Source organism: Electrona antarctica, assembly GCF_951216825.1.
Source record: "Electrona antarctica genome assembly, chromosome: 18".
NCBI lineage: Eukaryota > Metazoa > Chordata > Actinopteri > Myctophiformes > Myctophidae > Electrona > Electrona antarctica.
This window is the reverse complement of record NC_136799.1, coordinates 33,901,849-33,919,484: the sequence shown is the minus strand read 5'-3', so window position 1 is coordinate 33,919,484 and position 17,636 is coordinate 33,901,849. Positions and strand designations below refer to the sequence as shown.

The 17,636-nt window shown below is 42.7% G+C and overlaps 1 protein-coding gene across 1 annotated transcript; it reads left to right on the top strand.

Moving 5' to 3' along the window:
- Nucleotides 1–2,306: 2,306 nt before the first annotated feature.
- On the top strand, nucleotides 2,307–15,936 carry LOC306942727 (synapse differentiation-inducing gene protein 1-like). Its single transcript, XM_079528760.1, has 4 exons — nucleotides 2,307–2,674; nucleotides 4,859–5,337; nucleotides 14,805–14,942; nucleotides 15,735–15,936. Exons 2-4 carry the CDS (start codon nucleotides 4,909–4,911, stop codon nucleotides 15,891–15,893), a joined length of 726 nt encoding a protein of 241 aa, XP_079384886.1. The 5' UTR covers nucleotides 2,307–2,674; nucleotides 4,859–4,908; the 3' UTR covers nucleotides 15,894–15,936.
- Nucleotides 15,937–17,636: the final 1,700 nt, after the last annotated feature.

Genomic DNA, 17,636 nt, shown 5'->3' with positions numbered 1-17,636 from the left:
GCCACTATTCACCTGACCAAGTGCTGTGTAGTGGCACAAACAGTGCCTAAATATAGAGTGGAAAGTAGAGCAGAAGAACAGGGGAACAGCGAGGGCCATAAATATTCACAGTCCAGCTCCAGCGGTGCTGTCAAAAGACCACTCCAAGGAGAAATCGTGTTGTTCTCCTAAACTACGTTTAATTTGGCACAGCAGAGGTATCCCGTTTCAGCGTGATTGTGGATGTCTTCTAAATCGAAAGAGAGAGAGAGAGAGAGACAAGGGGGGCGGCAGATGAACTAATATATGAACCGTTCCTCTGCTCTACGCTCTTCTCTAATATACTTCCCCTCCCCCTCAAGAAGGAGAAATGTCCATCACAAAGATGTGAGCATTGTTCCACCACATTGCTTTGTCCATTTGAGCACAAGGTGACACCAGGAGGACAGACATGGCTCATGAGGCCCTAGTCTTCAAAATGCAGCCCAATGAATCTACCATAAAGTCTCCATCAGTACTGTAATGTATCTCTCAGAGGCACCATTTGCACATCATTAACAGTGCATTGCTTTCTATGAGACAATGGAGCACAATGCTCTCTCAGAATAAGGGATTTGCCCCGCAGCATGTGTTGTTTGGGAATGTGAAATCATGAGGATCTGTGGACATTATACAGTACCACACTGTGCTCACATTTGGTTATGGCGCTTGCATCATGTAAACAACTTTCAGCCTGGCATCCCTGTTTTCAAACATTTTCTATATACAGTAATTGCGACCGAAGGTCGCAGATTACTATGAAAACTTGCAAAACCCGGCAGTCATTCGGTCGGACACGCCTCCATATATGGTTGCCAGTCCATTACGCCTCGTGACGTCACACCTCGTGACTTCACGCCTACAATCTCTGTTATGTCCATATATGGAGATCCCTGATGTCATCAATATTAAGCCCTGATACCATTAAAACTCTAGACGGGCCTGCCCCAAAGTCATTAGCGCAGCCACACCCAGCAGCCGGCAAAAACTAGAGTTCTCAACAGACCCGAAAATTAAGGCCCGGCCCTACCTCTGCCCTAACTGGGCTGGCCAGAGGCCCCGCCTGGCCTTACTAATTAGCACACATTTTACGCCCTACCCGGCCCAAAAACGAAAACATTAAATTAAATTAAAAAAAGGTCCATATTGGCATTCCCACACATGGTGTTAAGGGCGAGGTCGCTTCTGGCCCTCAGGGCGTCTTATATGTAAATGGAATATGTGGTTGACATCAATTCAGCAGCAGATTGATTTAGGGTTGATTCTTATCATGTCGCGAAACGGTTGAGAAATGACAGAGTTACCGTGTGGGGGTCCCTCTACTGTACCCTCTACTGTACTGTACTGTCACACCCGAAATCACCATATACAGGTATACAGTTAATATGTCCGTGTGTGTTTGTGTGTGTGTTAGGTTGCGCACAGGTGGTGAGAAACAACCATGCTATTTTCGTGCTCATACCCAGGCAGCCACCCACCCAGCCAGCCAGCCACCCAGCCAGCCAGCCAGCCAGCCACACACATAGTCACTTAAGGAAGTGGTTGCACCACTTAAAAAGGGATGGCAAAATTGGTAGGCTCATATTGTAATCAAATTACTATTTCTAGCTAATCTCTCAAGATAGATTTTCTAAGATTTGTATTTATTTTTTAACCAAGGGTTAATTAGGGTTCATCTGGATTCCCAGATCGATTTGTAGCTAATCCGGCCCCCATGGGGTGGTGCACCTTCAGCCACAGGTCTTACCCATTCCTTTGGACATTTGGGGTGTTGGAGAAAATCTTTACATTTGATGATGGAATTAGAGATTACACTAGCTCTGGTCCATAGGTAGCTCTAATGCTGTTGCATTAGTGCACTATGGACCAGAGCTAAGATTACACTACAAAGAACTGCAATATAAATGTTGCTGGTAGCCTATTTATATGAGATGCATGCAGCCTTGCAGGGTACAGCCTTACCCTTAAAGGCAGCCTTTAATTGAATTACAAGCAGATTTTGAAGCAAAAAATTTATAATTATTGTCATCATTATAACATGGAACCGCACAGCACAAGTCACAAAATAGTCTTGGATGGATAAAGGCTGTGTTTATTTTGTCTCTTTCTAAGGAAAGGAAGTGCATGGAACCATGGATTTGGTTTTAGAATGACGCGCAATCATACAAACCCGGGAGGCGTAAAACCAACGCAGCCAGGAAGCCACACTGGACGCACCAGAAAGCAATGCAATGAGCGTGAACTGAAGACGCCCAAGACCGGTTGGAGAGTGACTGTGAAGTCTGAAGTATGATGTGGTCGGTTGTGGAGTTTACAGCGTGTTCCCTGGCTGCAGCCAATCACTTGTTAGACTCAGTTGTGCCAACACCGGATTTTTTTGGACGGAGCTCAATGTGATATGTGCGCGTAAATCCTATCCTATAGGCTACTGATTTTGCGCTTGTTTAATTTCGCGAACGATTCGAAGACTTATGATTGTTCAGACCAAATAACTTTGTCATATAAATTCGTACTAGTTTTAGTGAACAATTAATTTCTCCCAAAATGTTATCATGTGAACTATAGAGGTGGGTCCCTGTGTCTGGAATGGATCGACTCAGCCGCAAGCGCCAAGGAATTATGTTAAAGAAATTCGCGACCGGACATTTTTTGACAGGTAAGATAAGAGCGTGTTTACAAATATCATATTTTAACGGTGTAGGATATTTGGTCTGGACATTCATATGGATCGGCAGCTGCCTATAGTGCCTATATCCTTCATAATCAGGGAAACGAAATTGGGTGTATTTTCTAACTATATTGAAGAATAAGGGTAACACTTTACTTTAAGGGACGAATTCATACACGTAATTAAGGCTTAAATAAGCAAACGATCAGTTCAAAAGTCAATTAGCCTAATTGCTGTTGAAAATATATGTGTGTGTGTGTGTGTGTGTGCGTGTGAGTATGAGTGTGCGTGTGTGCGCACGCGCGCGCGTGCGTGAGAAAAATTGATAGCCTAAGTTAAGTTGGGGGGGTAGCCTATGTGTATAGCTGCCTATTGGTCTCGGATAATAATAATAGTGCAGTCCATCCATCCAACATTCCCACGAGCGTAATGCATTTCGCGACGTGTCAGATGAATTATTTGTGGACATGGGATGTGGTTCTTCTGAATCTTCTGGTCTACTGTGTAATGGAATTCCCTCTTATCTAGAAAGCAGCACACAACTTCAAAAGCATATGCGAGTATGCAGACCACAATGACAGAAAAAGAAAAGCAATGATAATGACCTGCAGTGCCAGTGTCGCATGCATGCATGCTGCTGCTCATGAATGCTGCAGTATGATGGGACAGATGGGACAGATCCATATGTTCTATGCTAGTCTTGTTGATCTAGGTCTAGACAACGTCATGTTTGCATTGGCTTTTACTGAAATAATGTCAGATTCGCCTTGGAAACACAGACGTTTTTATTTCCAGGAAGAAAATGTCATGATAAACATTCCTAATGTGTATAAATATGTTCCAATAAATGTGGAAGCACAATACAATATTGACTATAAACTTTCTGGACAGGTAATAGTGTGCAGGCTACATGTGCGTGCATGTCCATATAATGTGAGTGTGTGTGTGTGTGTGTGTGTGTGTGTGTGTGTGTGTGTGTGTGCGCGCGTGCGTGCATGCGTGCGTGTGTGCGCGTGCGATCACTAAATAGATTTTCACATTTCTCACAAGTGGATATTTTTCTGTATTGCATTTAACACAAAAATATCAAATTACTTCTCTGATAGCTGATAGCTTACTGTAACTGTGTGAAAAGATGTTATGCCTGCTGTGAGAACCTTTCATGGTTCTGTCAAGCTCCTGAGATACAAATACAACAGGGTTATCCTGACCCACCCTAAGTGAGTCTCTATTGGCTGCTGTAATTTTGGCTCCTTTGGCTGTAATTTTGGCTCCTTACGCTGATGTAAATGTTCTTGTTTCATTGTGTGAGAGAGCGATACTTGCTTGCTCACCTTTGGACATGATTATGATGCACAGCATCTAATTGGAGGATGTGTTGCCTTAGCGATAGGCTTGCCTGACAGTTTCAATGCAATTATGTAAATGAGCACTTAAAATGTTTTTTGACCTAATATGAAAATAATAATAATAGTAATAAATTACATAACTACAGCCTATTTACAATGTGTGCTATTTATGCTTATTCCCTGATTAAAAAGGGGAAAAAAATTGCAGTGCCATGGGGGCCAGCCAGCCAATTCTTAAGTTATCAGTATTCATTACAGCAACATCTGCCATGTGTTCTGATCATATAGGCACTCTGGGCATATGGTCAAGATTGCGTTTTCACCACTTTTAATGCGAGTCCAGGGATGTAAGAATTGAACATTCAGCAGATGGTTTGGAACGACGATGCCAGTGAATGGTTGTGAGACGAATGCTGATATGAATTGAAGACAGGGTGAACTGTTCCTGACTACTTGACAGCATGTTTCCATGTCTTGTTCCTTAATTCCTGTTTAGTGTCTATCCACATTAGACCAAATTGGTTCACACACTTAGCTGCATAGAAGAAGGTCTTCATTTATATTGCTCCCATTCACACACAGACCGATGCAAGGTACCACTATTCTGTAAATGCTCTTTGGGGCAGTTATGGTTTTAGGGGCTTGCTTGAGGACACTCAAACAGGATACTAGGCGGAGCAGGATCAAACTGAGAAATTTGCCATTCCAGACAACTGTTTTATCTCCTGAGCCACTCCCCTATAGTTATTTTTACTGTTCTGATATTTAATTGCATGTTGTTGAGCTGATTTATTCCATTCATGTACTCCTTGTGTTCCACCAGCAGGGCTCTACCCTTTGTGATCTGCTGGACATTTCTACCTGCCAACCACCATGGAGAGCCTCAGTGAGCTCCAGGACCCTCTGCTGGAAAAGACCAGCAGACATGTGGTCGCTAATGACTACCAGGGCTACCAGTGTGACTACCCCAGCCACCCATACCAGGAAAACCTCATTGGCTACTTCTACACAGGGACCGATGGCCAGCATAAGACTCATCAATTCCTGGATGCCACTTCCTTGCACCTTGCAGTGGAGGCCTTCTACAGACCCAGCTTCATCCTGTGCAAGGACGATGTCAGCCTTCTGAGCAAGGAGTCCAAGAGCGACAGTTTTGAGACGACCTTCACGGAGAGCAAGGACACTGTGTTGGACGTGGGTGTTTCCACCGAGGGTCTGCAGGATAATGCACCAGGAGACAAGGACGTGAATATACAGACGGTGTGCTACGACGTGGAAGAGGAGCAGGGTCACCAATATGAGGTGAGAGGTCACAGAGAGGTCACTCCCCAATGAGAAACATGCAAGGTTTGGCCGTATGCACAGGTACAGTTGGAGGCCATCGATATTGTCCTTTTCTTTTTGCTGAGGTTTGCGTGATCTGCGCAAAAGGACAGTTAACCCATTTTGGGCGGGAACCCCTTTTGGTGTTTTAAACATTGTTATAATTTAGCTATTGAAAAATAGCAGATCTACAAGCTCATAGAGCGCCACCGAGTGGCGCGCTACGAGCTTGTAGGTCTGCTATTTTTTGAAAAATCGTGAAAATATTTATTTCAGAAAACTGGAGGATTTAGAATAGATTTTTTAAAATTTTGAGGTCAGGCCTAATTGGGTCAAATGATAAGGGACAATATCGGTGGCACCCAACTGTACAAAGGGAGTTGAGGAAGTGGTTATGATGCTGAGTGGAACTGAGTGTGCTGTGGTCCTGGGATCCTTCAGCATATTTCAATATTTAGATGCTTACTCTATCTGCACATGAAAGGAGCTAACACTATGTGCACCTGCATAATTATCCTCAGCTACAGTACCAGCTATATAGGAAAAAAGAAAACTAACTGCAACCAACCAACATATTCATTGAAAAGAGGCAATTTGCACAGGTGGGAGCTGCTTTGCAATGCTGTGTGAGGCAATTAGACTATACCAAGGCTATCTTGAGTGAAATATGTTTCATAATTTATTCAGAACTGTCAGAGCCATGATTCAATAAAATTTAGTTGTGTAAAGGCAACTTATATGACACTGTTTGTGTTGTGTTGCATATAATTGCATTGCAAAAGTTACATCATCTGATAGTATCTAACCCACACTATTATACCACTGTGGCTTTGACTACCCTTTGCAAAGAAAACTCTGACAGCAGAAGAAAGACGGGGTAAGAGCTTTTCAGAAGTGATAAAAAAGAAAATCTAATTTCATGCAGGGTGAGTTGTGAAAAGGCCCAACTGCTCTAAGTTGGGAGAACGATCGCTCCCTAACTGGACTGGACCATCAGTCCAGCTCCTGTCACTCGGAGGGCTGGCAGATGGATAGAGGTACTGCCTGCCATTTATGCCATAACTAATGCTGCCCTTTGAGCGTATTAAGCAGGGATTCACTCCTCTGATGCATGGCCCTCTGAGCAGGTGAGCTGGGAGCTAAAGTTATTCTGTTTCAATTACGTGGATCAAATTAATATGATTAACGCTCCTCGGATGAAAGTAAAAGAGACTTTCTACTCTGCACCTGTGTTTCTCGGGCCCCTCCTCCATGCATATGCGCTTCAAATGTATTTTGTGTGTTTGTGTTAGGGCTGCAACTAACGATTATTTTGAAAATCGATTAATCAGCCGATTATTTAAATGATTAATCGATTAATCGGATTATGGCACTTATTTAGCTATTACTTTATACATTTGATTTTAGGTTCTTTTTTTTTAAACTTAGTTTTTATTTTCCAAACAACAAACAAAACATAGGTACATTAAAAAAAACAAAAAACAAAAACAAAGACAAACCAGTACAAAGACACAATGCAAAACAAAAAGGGGGGGGGGGGGGGGGGATACACACCATTCACTCTTGTATAAATGCCATTTTTCCCAACGTTTTTCAAATAGCTCCGCCTTGGTCCTCAGATTATGAGTCATTTCCTCCATGAGATATATTTCTTCAATAATTACCATACGATTTTCGGTTCTTTTAGGCATTTTCTAACTAACAAAAAATACATTAAAGATTAATAATTCATTAAAAAAATCATGCTGATTAGGCTGCTATTCAAATAAAGCCACCATTGTTATGTGTCATATTTTGCTTTGCAGTTGCTACTGTGCATGTGGCATGTGCAACTATCAGCAGATTGTAAGGGAAGAGGGATGGCTCACTAGTCACTACTCTTTAGCTTAGTTACAGTACATTTAACACTGGAAGAATCTATGGTGAAGTAAAAAAAAAACTCCTGCAATTAGTTGCCGATTCGATTACGATTACTAAAGTAGTTGGCAGTTAATAATCGATTCGATAATGATTCATCGATTAATCGTTGCAGCCTTAGTTTGTGTGTCAACATATACACACATTCTGTGCCTCTGTATGTAAATTATATACGTATTTGCAAGTGGTAAGGTTCTCTGGACAGGGGTAGAATACTAGGTGTGCTGGAAACAACTCCCCACGGCATTAGATCAAACATTTCAAGGGCTTTTACTGCTATATAGAACATGACCTGGAAAGGGAGAGTGAGACGATCTTCATTATTAGCTGCTTCTCACGTATGCTAAAGTCCTGCCACTCAGTCCATAGGGATTTTTGTCTGTTGCTTCTGCACATGATTTATCCTCGCTTTTCAGTGCGTGCGTGCGTGCGTGCATGCGTGTGTGTTTTTAGCATGTGACAATGATGGAGCATAAAGGATATTGCTGGTGATTAGTGAGATACCAGCCAGTGGTGGAACGTCCACCAATTTAGTAAATATACTCCACTGTGAAAGGTATATTTACTCAAGTACAATGTTGACTTTACTTGAGTATTCCCCTTTTTCTGATAAATTTTACTTTTACTCCACTACATATCAGAGGAAAGTATTGTACTTTTTACTTCACTACAATTATTATAAAAAAACAAATACTAGTTACTGCAGATTTAGATTACTATTATAAATCAGACAAAATGCTGACAAATCTTGAAATATTTTGATAGAAATTGTGAAATGTGTTAGTGCCAGTGCCAGCTATAGGTCTGGATCTGGGGTGCCAGTGTGATGCCACTGGTCTGTGTAGCCCATAGACTGTAAAAAAAGGTGTAGCCCACTATTCTTTGCTGACTTTAACGATAGCCTACCTCTGGGAGAGCTGTTGGAGGGTCCTTAAATGCACTATGCCCGAGGTGGAGTGAGTCCCATCAATCAATCAATCAATCAATCAATCAATCAATCAATCAATCAATCAATTAATCAATCAATCAATGTCAGTGTCAAAACACTGTATTGGCTTGGATCTGTGTCAGGGGCAGTTTGTCAGCAGACTACAGTTGACTTTGCATACACACCCCAAATACTGGGAACAACAGTTTATTGCATTAAGCTGATTTAGGTGTTTACAATATGGAAAATTATGAAACTAGAGAATATAACATAAATACAATATAAGAAATATGAATCCATAATGTAAATATATAATACGTGTAAAAATAAACTTGTAAAATACTTACTATCTGGTGAAGTGCTCACTGTATGTCTTCTTCATATTCAGACACACACAGTTAATGCTAAAGGAATCAGACAAAACCGATTACATGCCCAAATAACTCAAAAGACAAAATGCAACGGCGCCGCAGCTTTTCCTTACACTGTTGGTTGTGTATTGATTGATTGATTGATTGAAAATTGTATTAACAGTTTACATTTCAAGCACAAACTCAATACAAAGGCTGTTAACTGTGAGTGGACGACCCAATTAAGCATTACACTTTTACGGGGGCCAGTTTCGAATTGCAGCCATCCGTAGGTGCCCTTTGAGAGCGGTTTTGAAGGAGTCAAGGGATTCGCATGTCTTAATGACTGTTGGTAGGGCGTTCCACATTTTGGTGGCATAGGAGCGAAAATAATTTAGTCCCTTGTTTGTGCCGAATCTGGGTTGTACATGGTTCGTTGCACTCCCTCTGGTGTTGTGGGTGTGGACTTCGTTAACATTAAGGAAGTATCTAGACAGGTACATGGGTATCTTGGTGGAGTATCGAATCTTGTGGACCAGACCCATTGCAAGATGCTGTACTCTGTTGCCGACCCTAAGCCATGCCAGTCTGTCAAACTGGGCAGGGGTGAGGTGGGTTCGGGGGGTGAGGCCAAGTAGGAGCCTGACCAGTTTGTTTTGGGAAGTCTGGAGCCTAGTTTTAAGGGCCTTTGAGGTGCTGTGGTACCAGGAGGTGCATGCATAGTCAAATAAGCCTTGTACGAGGGCTCCTGTTAAGGTCTTCAAGGTGTTTTTGTCGACATGTGAGGAGATCCTGTAAAGGAATCTTGTTCTTTGGTTGACTTTTTTGATTACGTTGGTGGCCATTTTATCACCGGAAAGATTAGCCTCCAGGATGGAACCTAGGTAGGTAATTTCATCTTTACGTGTGATAACATTGTCACCCACTCTAACCAAGAAGCCATTTGCCTTGCTGAGATTACTATTAGATCCAAAGAGAATGGATTCAGTTTTTCCCAGGTGTAAAGATAGTTTGTTATCAGCGAGCCAGGTGCAGATTCTACCGAGTTCAGAGCTGAGGGCATTTTCAACCTGCAGTTTGTCCCTGTCCGAGACCAGCAGTGCCGAGTCATCTGCGAACAGGAACAAGTTGCAGTCACAAGCTGAAGTCATGTCGTTTACATATATTAGGAACAGGCCCTAGTATGCTTCCTTGTGGAACGCCACAGCTCACTGGGAGGGGGGGGGACAGTGTTCCGTTCACTTCCACCATCTGTTCTCTCCCCTCCAGGTAGGATTGCATCCAGCTCACTGATGTGCTATCGAAACCAATTGCTTTTAGCTTGTTAACCAGTATGGAGTGGTTCACGGTGTCAAAAGCCTTTTGGAGGTCCAGCATGACCATGCCGCAGTATTTGCCAGCATCCACCTCTTGTTTGATGTGGTCGCTCAAATAGAGAAGGCATGTGTCAGTGGAGTGGGATGTTCTGAAGCCAGATTGGAACTCGTACAATAATTTATTAGTGGCAAGATACTTTTCAACCTGTTCATAGACTATTTTTTCCATCACTTTCGAGATGGAGCTTAGAATAGAAATAAGGCGGTAGTTGCCGGGGTCTAATTTACTCCCTTTCTTGTGCAGGGGGGTTACTTTGGCCAGTTTGAAAACTAGGGGGACCTGTCCCTGTTTGATGGAGAGGTTTACTATGTGGGTGATGATTGGAGCTATAGAGATGGCTGAGTCTCTGAGAAATTTGGAGGGAATATTGTCATGGCCAGTGGCCTTGTGGGGTTGGAGGGCACTCAGTTTCTTAAGTACCTCATCAGTTGTTACCATAACTAGTTTAAAATCGTCTTTACAAACACCTAGGTTTCTGTAGAAGGTTTTAATGTGCTCTACACCAAAGAGCCCAGAGTGGGAGGGCAGATTGTTAACCAGCGTTGTTGCTATGTTTGTAAAGAAGATGTTCAAGTAGTTGGCCACATCAAGCTTGTCAGTGATGAGAGTGTTGTTCGCTTTAATGTTTATGTTTGAAAACCTGGTTTTCAGTTTCTGACCACAGCCTAGTTGGTTGTTGAGTAGCTTCCAGAGCTCTCGAGGATTGTTTTTGTTTTCCTCAGCTTTATTATTAATAAAGTTACTTTTGGCGGATTTGGTCATGGCAGTAACAATATTTCTTAGCCTGTTTCGTTGGGTTTTTAGGTTGTCCAGCTGAGCTTGGAGACCCCTGTTGAAGCGCTTGGCAAGCTTTGACTTGCATTTTAGAAATTCAGAGCATTTTTTGTCTCTGGCATTCGTTGCAGTCAGTATGTCCGAATTCATCCATGGCTCCGAGCGGGTTTTGACCCTGATGGTTCTCAGAGGAGCCATGTTGTTCAGTACTGATGTAAATTTGGTTTTGAAGCCAAGCCAAGCTTCTTCGACAAGTGTGCTTTTAAGCTCATCGGACCAATCCAGACTCTCCAATTCTTGGTTAAAGACCTCACTAGAGTAGGTTTTGAGGTCCCTTGATATGACTGCTTTGTGGCAGCCAGACTTTGGTTTTGGTTTTTTGCGGGTACAGAATATCATGAAATGATCACTAAGCCTGCATACAATAACACCTTTCTTGGAGATTCTGGATTTGTCCGAGGTCAGAATGAGATCAATGACAGTTTGAGTAGAAACACACACTCTAGTGGTTTGGGTAATAAGCTGGCTAATACTATGCAGATCACAAAACCTACTAAATGATTTGAAAACAGGCGCCTCTTTACGCTGTACGTCTGTATTCAGATCGCCCATCAGGATTTTCTCTGCACAGAAAAACACAAAATGTTTGCCTTGCCGGTAAGGAATAATTCTCTAATTTCGGCCAGTTTGGAATAAAGGCTGTTTATATTGAGATGAAAAAGGTGAATACCATTGTTGTTGAGGATTGAGTTCCGTTCCTTTGTTTGTTTGCCTTGGAGGATCTGCGTTGGGTCCCCAAGTCGGCTCCGTGCCCGTACCTTGAGTTTGCTGTGTGGCCGTGACCGTCTCTTGTGTTGTCCTTGCGTTGGGTCCCCAAGTCGGCTCCGTGCCCGTACCTTGAGTTGGCTGTGTGGCCGTGACCGTCCCTTTGTTGTCCTTGCGTTGGGTCCGCAAGTCGGCTCCGTGCCCGTACCTTGCGTTGGCTGTGTGGCCGTGACCATCTCTTGTGTTGTCCTTGCGTCCGTGTTCATCTGGCTGCAAATTAGTTTCCTCGCCTGAAGTCTAGTGAATACAGGACCAGGATTAGGTTGGATGTCTCCTGCCATTAACAAGAATATACAACAGAACAGTCGTCTGTCGATCTTGCCAAGCAGGGGTTTGTTTCTTTTGGCCGGATTGCAGGTTAACAGCGCGTGGATTCCAGCCGCGCCGTGCCCGAGATGTTTACCGGTTGATCCAGTGTTGTTCGTTGTTTACGCTGGTGTTGTTCTCGTAATCAATTTTCCTCATATCCACGTGATGGTAGTACCAGGGTGAATTGGAGTAGAAGTCCATAATCCACAGGAGTAGAAAAAGAAAATGAGCGAGAAAATACGCTTTTTTGTCAACATTCTGTGACTTGGCGCAGGAGCGAGACGAAACACGTCTGTCCATCTCAACGACCGGATTATGTTGTTCTGTAAAAGTGGTGGTATTAAGGGTATCATGTATTTCAAGTATTTATATGTGGCTTTGTATGTGCCTCGACCCGAAAAGTCGGTAGAATACTCTGCGAGCTGGTTGTGGTGGCCCAGTCTGGGCCAAATTCCGCAAAAATGTCAGGGACTCATTTTTGTCTCAGTCCAGCCCTGTTATACCGATTAAGACCTTTTCCCAATTTTGTAAATGAGATAATGGTGACCACTTCAATAACCAAAGCACTGCCTTAATCAGGGTGAAATTAAAGCACATTGTCTCAGTATAGTTATGTCTGAGCCTAATGCCAAAGTAATCAATTCAATTAATAGCTTCCTTGGAAGTCAGATATCTTGCTTTGGAGATGAGTGTGATATACAAGCACACTTTGAACTGAAGGCAGTCGGTTTGATCCCTGCAGTGGAGATTAGTGCGATACATACACACTTTGAATGCAGCCAGTTTGATCCCCACAGGTAACGGCAACTCTAACAAATTAAGCCTATTCCTTATGGGGGGTAATTTATTTAAACAAACACTGTGGGACAACTGAGAGAGGTAAGACCGTCCTCTCTTAAAGGTCAACCACCTTAAGTTGTGCCGGTGCAGCCAGAGTAGCATTACAATTAATTAGCCTCAAATGGAGGACCAATACAAGACATCATAGGGAGACATCCTATGATCCTGTGAAATCGGCTGAAATGAGGAGAGATCTTGAGGCTGAAATGAGGAGAGATCTTGAGTGCTGTCACGCCGCGATGATGGAACAATCCGTTCATCCTACGTTATCTGTCGGGCTGCTCATGGGTGTTGACAGAGGTACCAAATCCTCTGTGACTGGCTGAGTACATCATGTGCTGGGTGGTAGCAGAACAAGGGCAGATAGGCTTGTCCGGGGGTACGAGCTGTGAAACTGCACCACTCTTTAGGTTTACAAAGGACTCCAGATCTACTGTAATGCACGTTTCACTCTCCTGCTTGTATGGTTGATTCATGATCGTAGGATTTGAAACTGTCAAAATGTTTCCGGTATGTGTCAATATTAGTACATTTTACTATAGGCAATTAACTAAAATCTAAACTGTTATGTGTGATATGCTCAGCTGGACTCTTATCCAGGGTGACTTACAAAATCCAAGATTGGAGTATAAGTGGCATGAACACTAGTCAACCATCAACGGTAAATAGAGTACCAAGAAAACAAGTGTAACTTTGATAGCAGGGAAATGTCAAACCAAGTAGGCCTATCTATCTAAATAACATACTTAGTATTCTGAATCACCAAGGTTATTCTCAGCTTTCAAATTATGACATTCATTATAAAAATAAAACATAATCTCATATAAATTGGTCCATTTGAACATCCAATGCAAGACAATCTTTGTGTTTAACTAAATTAATTTAAGTATCAAGAAGATTCTCTCTAGCATGACTAGGAAAGGCTAGTTTATTTCTATTGCACATTTCACACTACATAAGGGAAGGTCAAATGCAGTTGTAGCTTTACGTTTTCTACTCTGTAAAGATTCACACCATCACAAATGTGGGTTTACCAGACAACATTACATTATCTGAATGTGTTTATGAACACCTTCTATTTCAACTTTCCATGGTTCTGGGTTTCCTTTCTACCTACAACATGATTATACTCCTTCAGTCAACAATTAAATTATTCAAGACACCATTCCGCAAAATAAATGTGTTTATAAACGTATTAACATTTGTGTTATGTACATTTGTGCCTAATGTAAATCGCTCTGGATTAAGAGCGTCTGCTAAATGCCTAAATTGTAAATTGTAAATTGTGTTGCTGCCCCTCCCCTCCCTCCCGTCTCATGGCTCTTTACAGACGGGGCCGACGGCACACAGACAGCAGCCTCTCCGCTGACCGTGTCAGTGTAGTGTTGCTGCAGGAGTGTGAATGAACCGTGCGGTCACTGGAACAAAAAACACCTTATTAGCATTTGAATACCTGTTCTGTGAACAGGGTCTGTTTTCTGAACCCAGAGTCAGAACAAAATGTGCAGAAGCAGCATTCAGTTTTTATGCACCATATATTATGCACAATCTCCCAGAAAAGTACAAGTCTGCTACAACTCTGTTCTTTTAAGCAAAATTCTTCAAAGCAAAATACCTTTCTGTTTGCCACTGCCTTTTACTGAGGTTTTCTTTTTTACGTATATAATTATGTATATCATTTTCTTTTAATGCATTTTATAATATATTTCTTTTGGACCCTCTTAGTACTTAATGTTTTATGTACAGTAAAATACTGAATTACTATACTATACTGGATACTATACTGGAAACATGCCTTGCCTTGAGTTGCCTTGCCTATAGATTAGTTAGTTTACTTTAATTGTTGTAACATGTAAGCCTCAAAATGATACTGTAGTCTCTATCTGAATTTGGCAACGATAGTTACAAACTATTACATCCAAGACTGAGGTCTGCCATTTTCAATGGCCTGTTCCTGTCTGAGGCTTATTATACTCTTTCTCTCCGTTTTTCTCCTAATGAGCTTTGGCAGGGCCCAGCGTCCTGCGTCCAACCCACTGTCTTCGGCAGAGCAATTCAAATTTCAAAAAGGCAGTGTGCCAACTATATCTGTGTGATTTGCTCTACTTTTTCACCTTCTTTGCTAGAGTGACAGCTCCACTGACAGTGAGAGTGAGGACAACTTCATTCTTCTGCCCCCCAGGGATCACCTTGGCCTGGCTATCTTCTCAATGCTCTGCTGCTTCTGGCCCCTGGGCATTGTTGCCTTCTACTATTCTCATAAGGTAAAAAAAAGAATAATAAATAAAGGTCCTCACAGCTACTTTGTCATGCCCTGTGTTAGAAATGCTAATTACACTGCGCACTGTTCAAGGTCAGTATAAGCCTGAGTGCTTGGTCGAGTGTTAAGACTATACATTTTCCACACGCTGCAAATTGTTTTCAGACCATTGGCTACATAAACTGCAGGTTTTGCTCTCGTTACAACCCCTGCAGACACACGGCTTATTGTTCCTCAAATAATGAAAGGTGAGAACAAAGAATTGTAACTTGTCATTAATATTCAGATCATGTTTATTCGAGGTGCCTGGTGGCTTAGCACCGCGAGGACCCGGGTTCAAAACTGACTGTCTTGTCCCGTTTGTCCCTATCAGAAAAATATACACACGGCTGATCTGCGCCCTCGCTTCTTACTGCGCTAATAGCTTTTCCTTCCCTAACATCACTAGCTGAAAGAATCAGGTCTAACGGCACCCTGGAGCATCATTTATCTCAGCAATTTGCCACATCTTCCATACTAATTGCAGAGACAATTACACTGAAATAAATAAATGTGTCAAAACGATAAACAGATTAAGGGCAAGACCTGTTTGTTTATCTATTTTTGGAGGAATCCAAAACGGCCAAACAACACATTTGTCTCTGTCTAAGGGATAATGACCTAATTGCCATGGCAACTAATGGCTCCCTCAGAGCGTTTGTGGCTTAACACATACGTACTCATGTTCACTTTTAGTTGGCACTGATGGGTAACATTTGAATCATTTCACTCACTGCTTCCTTTCCCCTCCCCTCAGACTGGCAAGGCTATCGCTAAAGGAGATTTCTCCAGAGCTGGCATGAGCTCCAGACGAGCCCTGTTCCTGTCTGCTCTCTCCATCACCATCGGGACAGGGATGTACGTGGGCGTGGTGGTGGCACTTATAGCCTATCTGTCCAAGCCTGGGCCTGTATAGCAGTGGGACTAGGTGTCTTAGTGCGGATCAAAGAGTGAGAGAGACATAAGAGAGAGAGAGAGAGAGAGAGAGAGAGAGAGAGAGAGAGAGAGAGAGAGAGAGAGAGAGAGAGAGCCAGGGAAGTGGCAATTAAGACAGATGTCCATGCATAAGGTATCCAGGAGCCACAATTGGTTGGTGAACTGAATAGTTGGACTGCATTCACATTGATCGGGATTCGGGACTGTATCATTATTTCAGGACTCGATGATCCCATCGAGGTGTTCCATCACAGTTAGAGAAGAATGCTGACGGAAAGACGATGTTGAAACGGAGACTGGTCTTTCACGAAGAGTTCTGAAACTACCTACAATATACCAACTGTAGTACCGCTTACCCACCTCAACACTGCAAACTCCTGAGTGTTCATTTATCTCTGTGTCAAATTGGTTGGGCTTACTGTTATTGCAGTGTACTCTGCCATTTTTAGTACTCTGTATGTGATCTTCGTCATTACGATTACAGAGATGTATTGTAAGTGTTAAAGTTGTAAATGAGCTCAATGGGGGAAAAAATGTGGCATTTATGATCGTTTACCCTGGAAATGTCCAGGAGATTGAACCATATATTCGGTGAACAGATTGGGACAATGAGTGGATCGAATCCACTTACGCAGAACAAAGGGAATTGTCACAGAGTGTAGGCTGCTGAGCAGTGGTCAAAATAACAGTTAATGTTTATTGTATACTGTAAATCTTGTCAATAAATATATTTGGCATGAATAATGAACTCATGTCATGTCCTATCTCACTTCTTGTTATTCACTGTCAGAGACAATGTGTGTGTGTGTGGTGGTGGTGGGGGTGGGTTGATTGTGTGCTCATAGCGTTGCTGTCACAATGTATTGTTGGTAGCTGTGAGTTATATTGACTATTTGCTATTGCAGATGGGGGGCCTCTACTGCGATCGGCACAGGTCCTTTCTCCTCTCTCTCTCCAGAATCACTCAATGTCTTGCCTTGAGGTGACTTTAGCTGCCATGTTGCCGGCATCCTTATAGGAAGACAAAGCCTGTTACTCTGAAGTCAGGACATCGGAAACAAAATGAGGGCAGCCCTTCATTCTCCTCAAGGAATCATTCTCCTTCACTGCCGCGCCCAGCATCTCATCAGCACGTATTGTACCACTCCAATAACATTCAAACTGCACAAAATTAGAAGCCTGGAATGGGCAAACCGTTTTTATGAGGATACTAGTATTACAACTAACCCCCACATTGAACTGCAGGAAGCACGTTAATAGGATAGGACTGTTGCGTGTGGGCATGACATCACCCTGCACTCACTCACACACACTCAGTCACTCAATCATTCAATCATTGTCTGTGCCTAATCCCCTCTGTCTCTCCTCCCCACTCAGACTGACACACCCAGGCTGGCACACCTGCAGCAGATTCCCCAATTGTCCTCTGATGCAGCCCTCTGCTATAAAAGCCAGCCAGTTTGGTCTGGAGATGGCCGGCAGTCACTGTTTTCATTATTAGTTAGTTGGCTTTATAAGTTAGGGTAGTGGGGGAAACAGCTTTGACGTCCCTGTAGGGGGTGGCCTGGGCCACTCCTGTTTTGGCTGGCATCTCCAGGTCCTCTTTGTTTCCTGAGTTCTTGGTTTGGTAAAGTACTATTGATATTATTTGTCTGCAAATTAAATTCAACTTGCAATGATTCAATACTCCTGTGGGGAACAGTTGGTTAATAAAACCTGTTAA

What these genes read in the sequence shown, in the direction of transcription:
- LOC306942727 (XM_079528760.1), top strand. Translation starts at nt 4,909, where the DNA reads ATGGAGAGCCTCAGTGAGCTCCAGGACCCTCTGCTGGAAAAGACCAGC. An exon ending in AGCAGGGTCACCAATATGAG is followed by an intron (nt 5,338 to 14,804) that starts GTGAGAGGTCAC and finishes CTTCTTTGCTAG; the next exon opens with AGTGACAGCTCCACTGACAG. An exon ending in CCTTCTACTATTCTCATAAG is followed by an intron (nt 14,943 to 15,734) that starts GTAAAAAAAAGA and finishes CCCTCCCCTCAG; the next exon opens with ACTGGCAAGGCTATCGCTAA.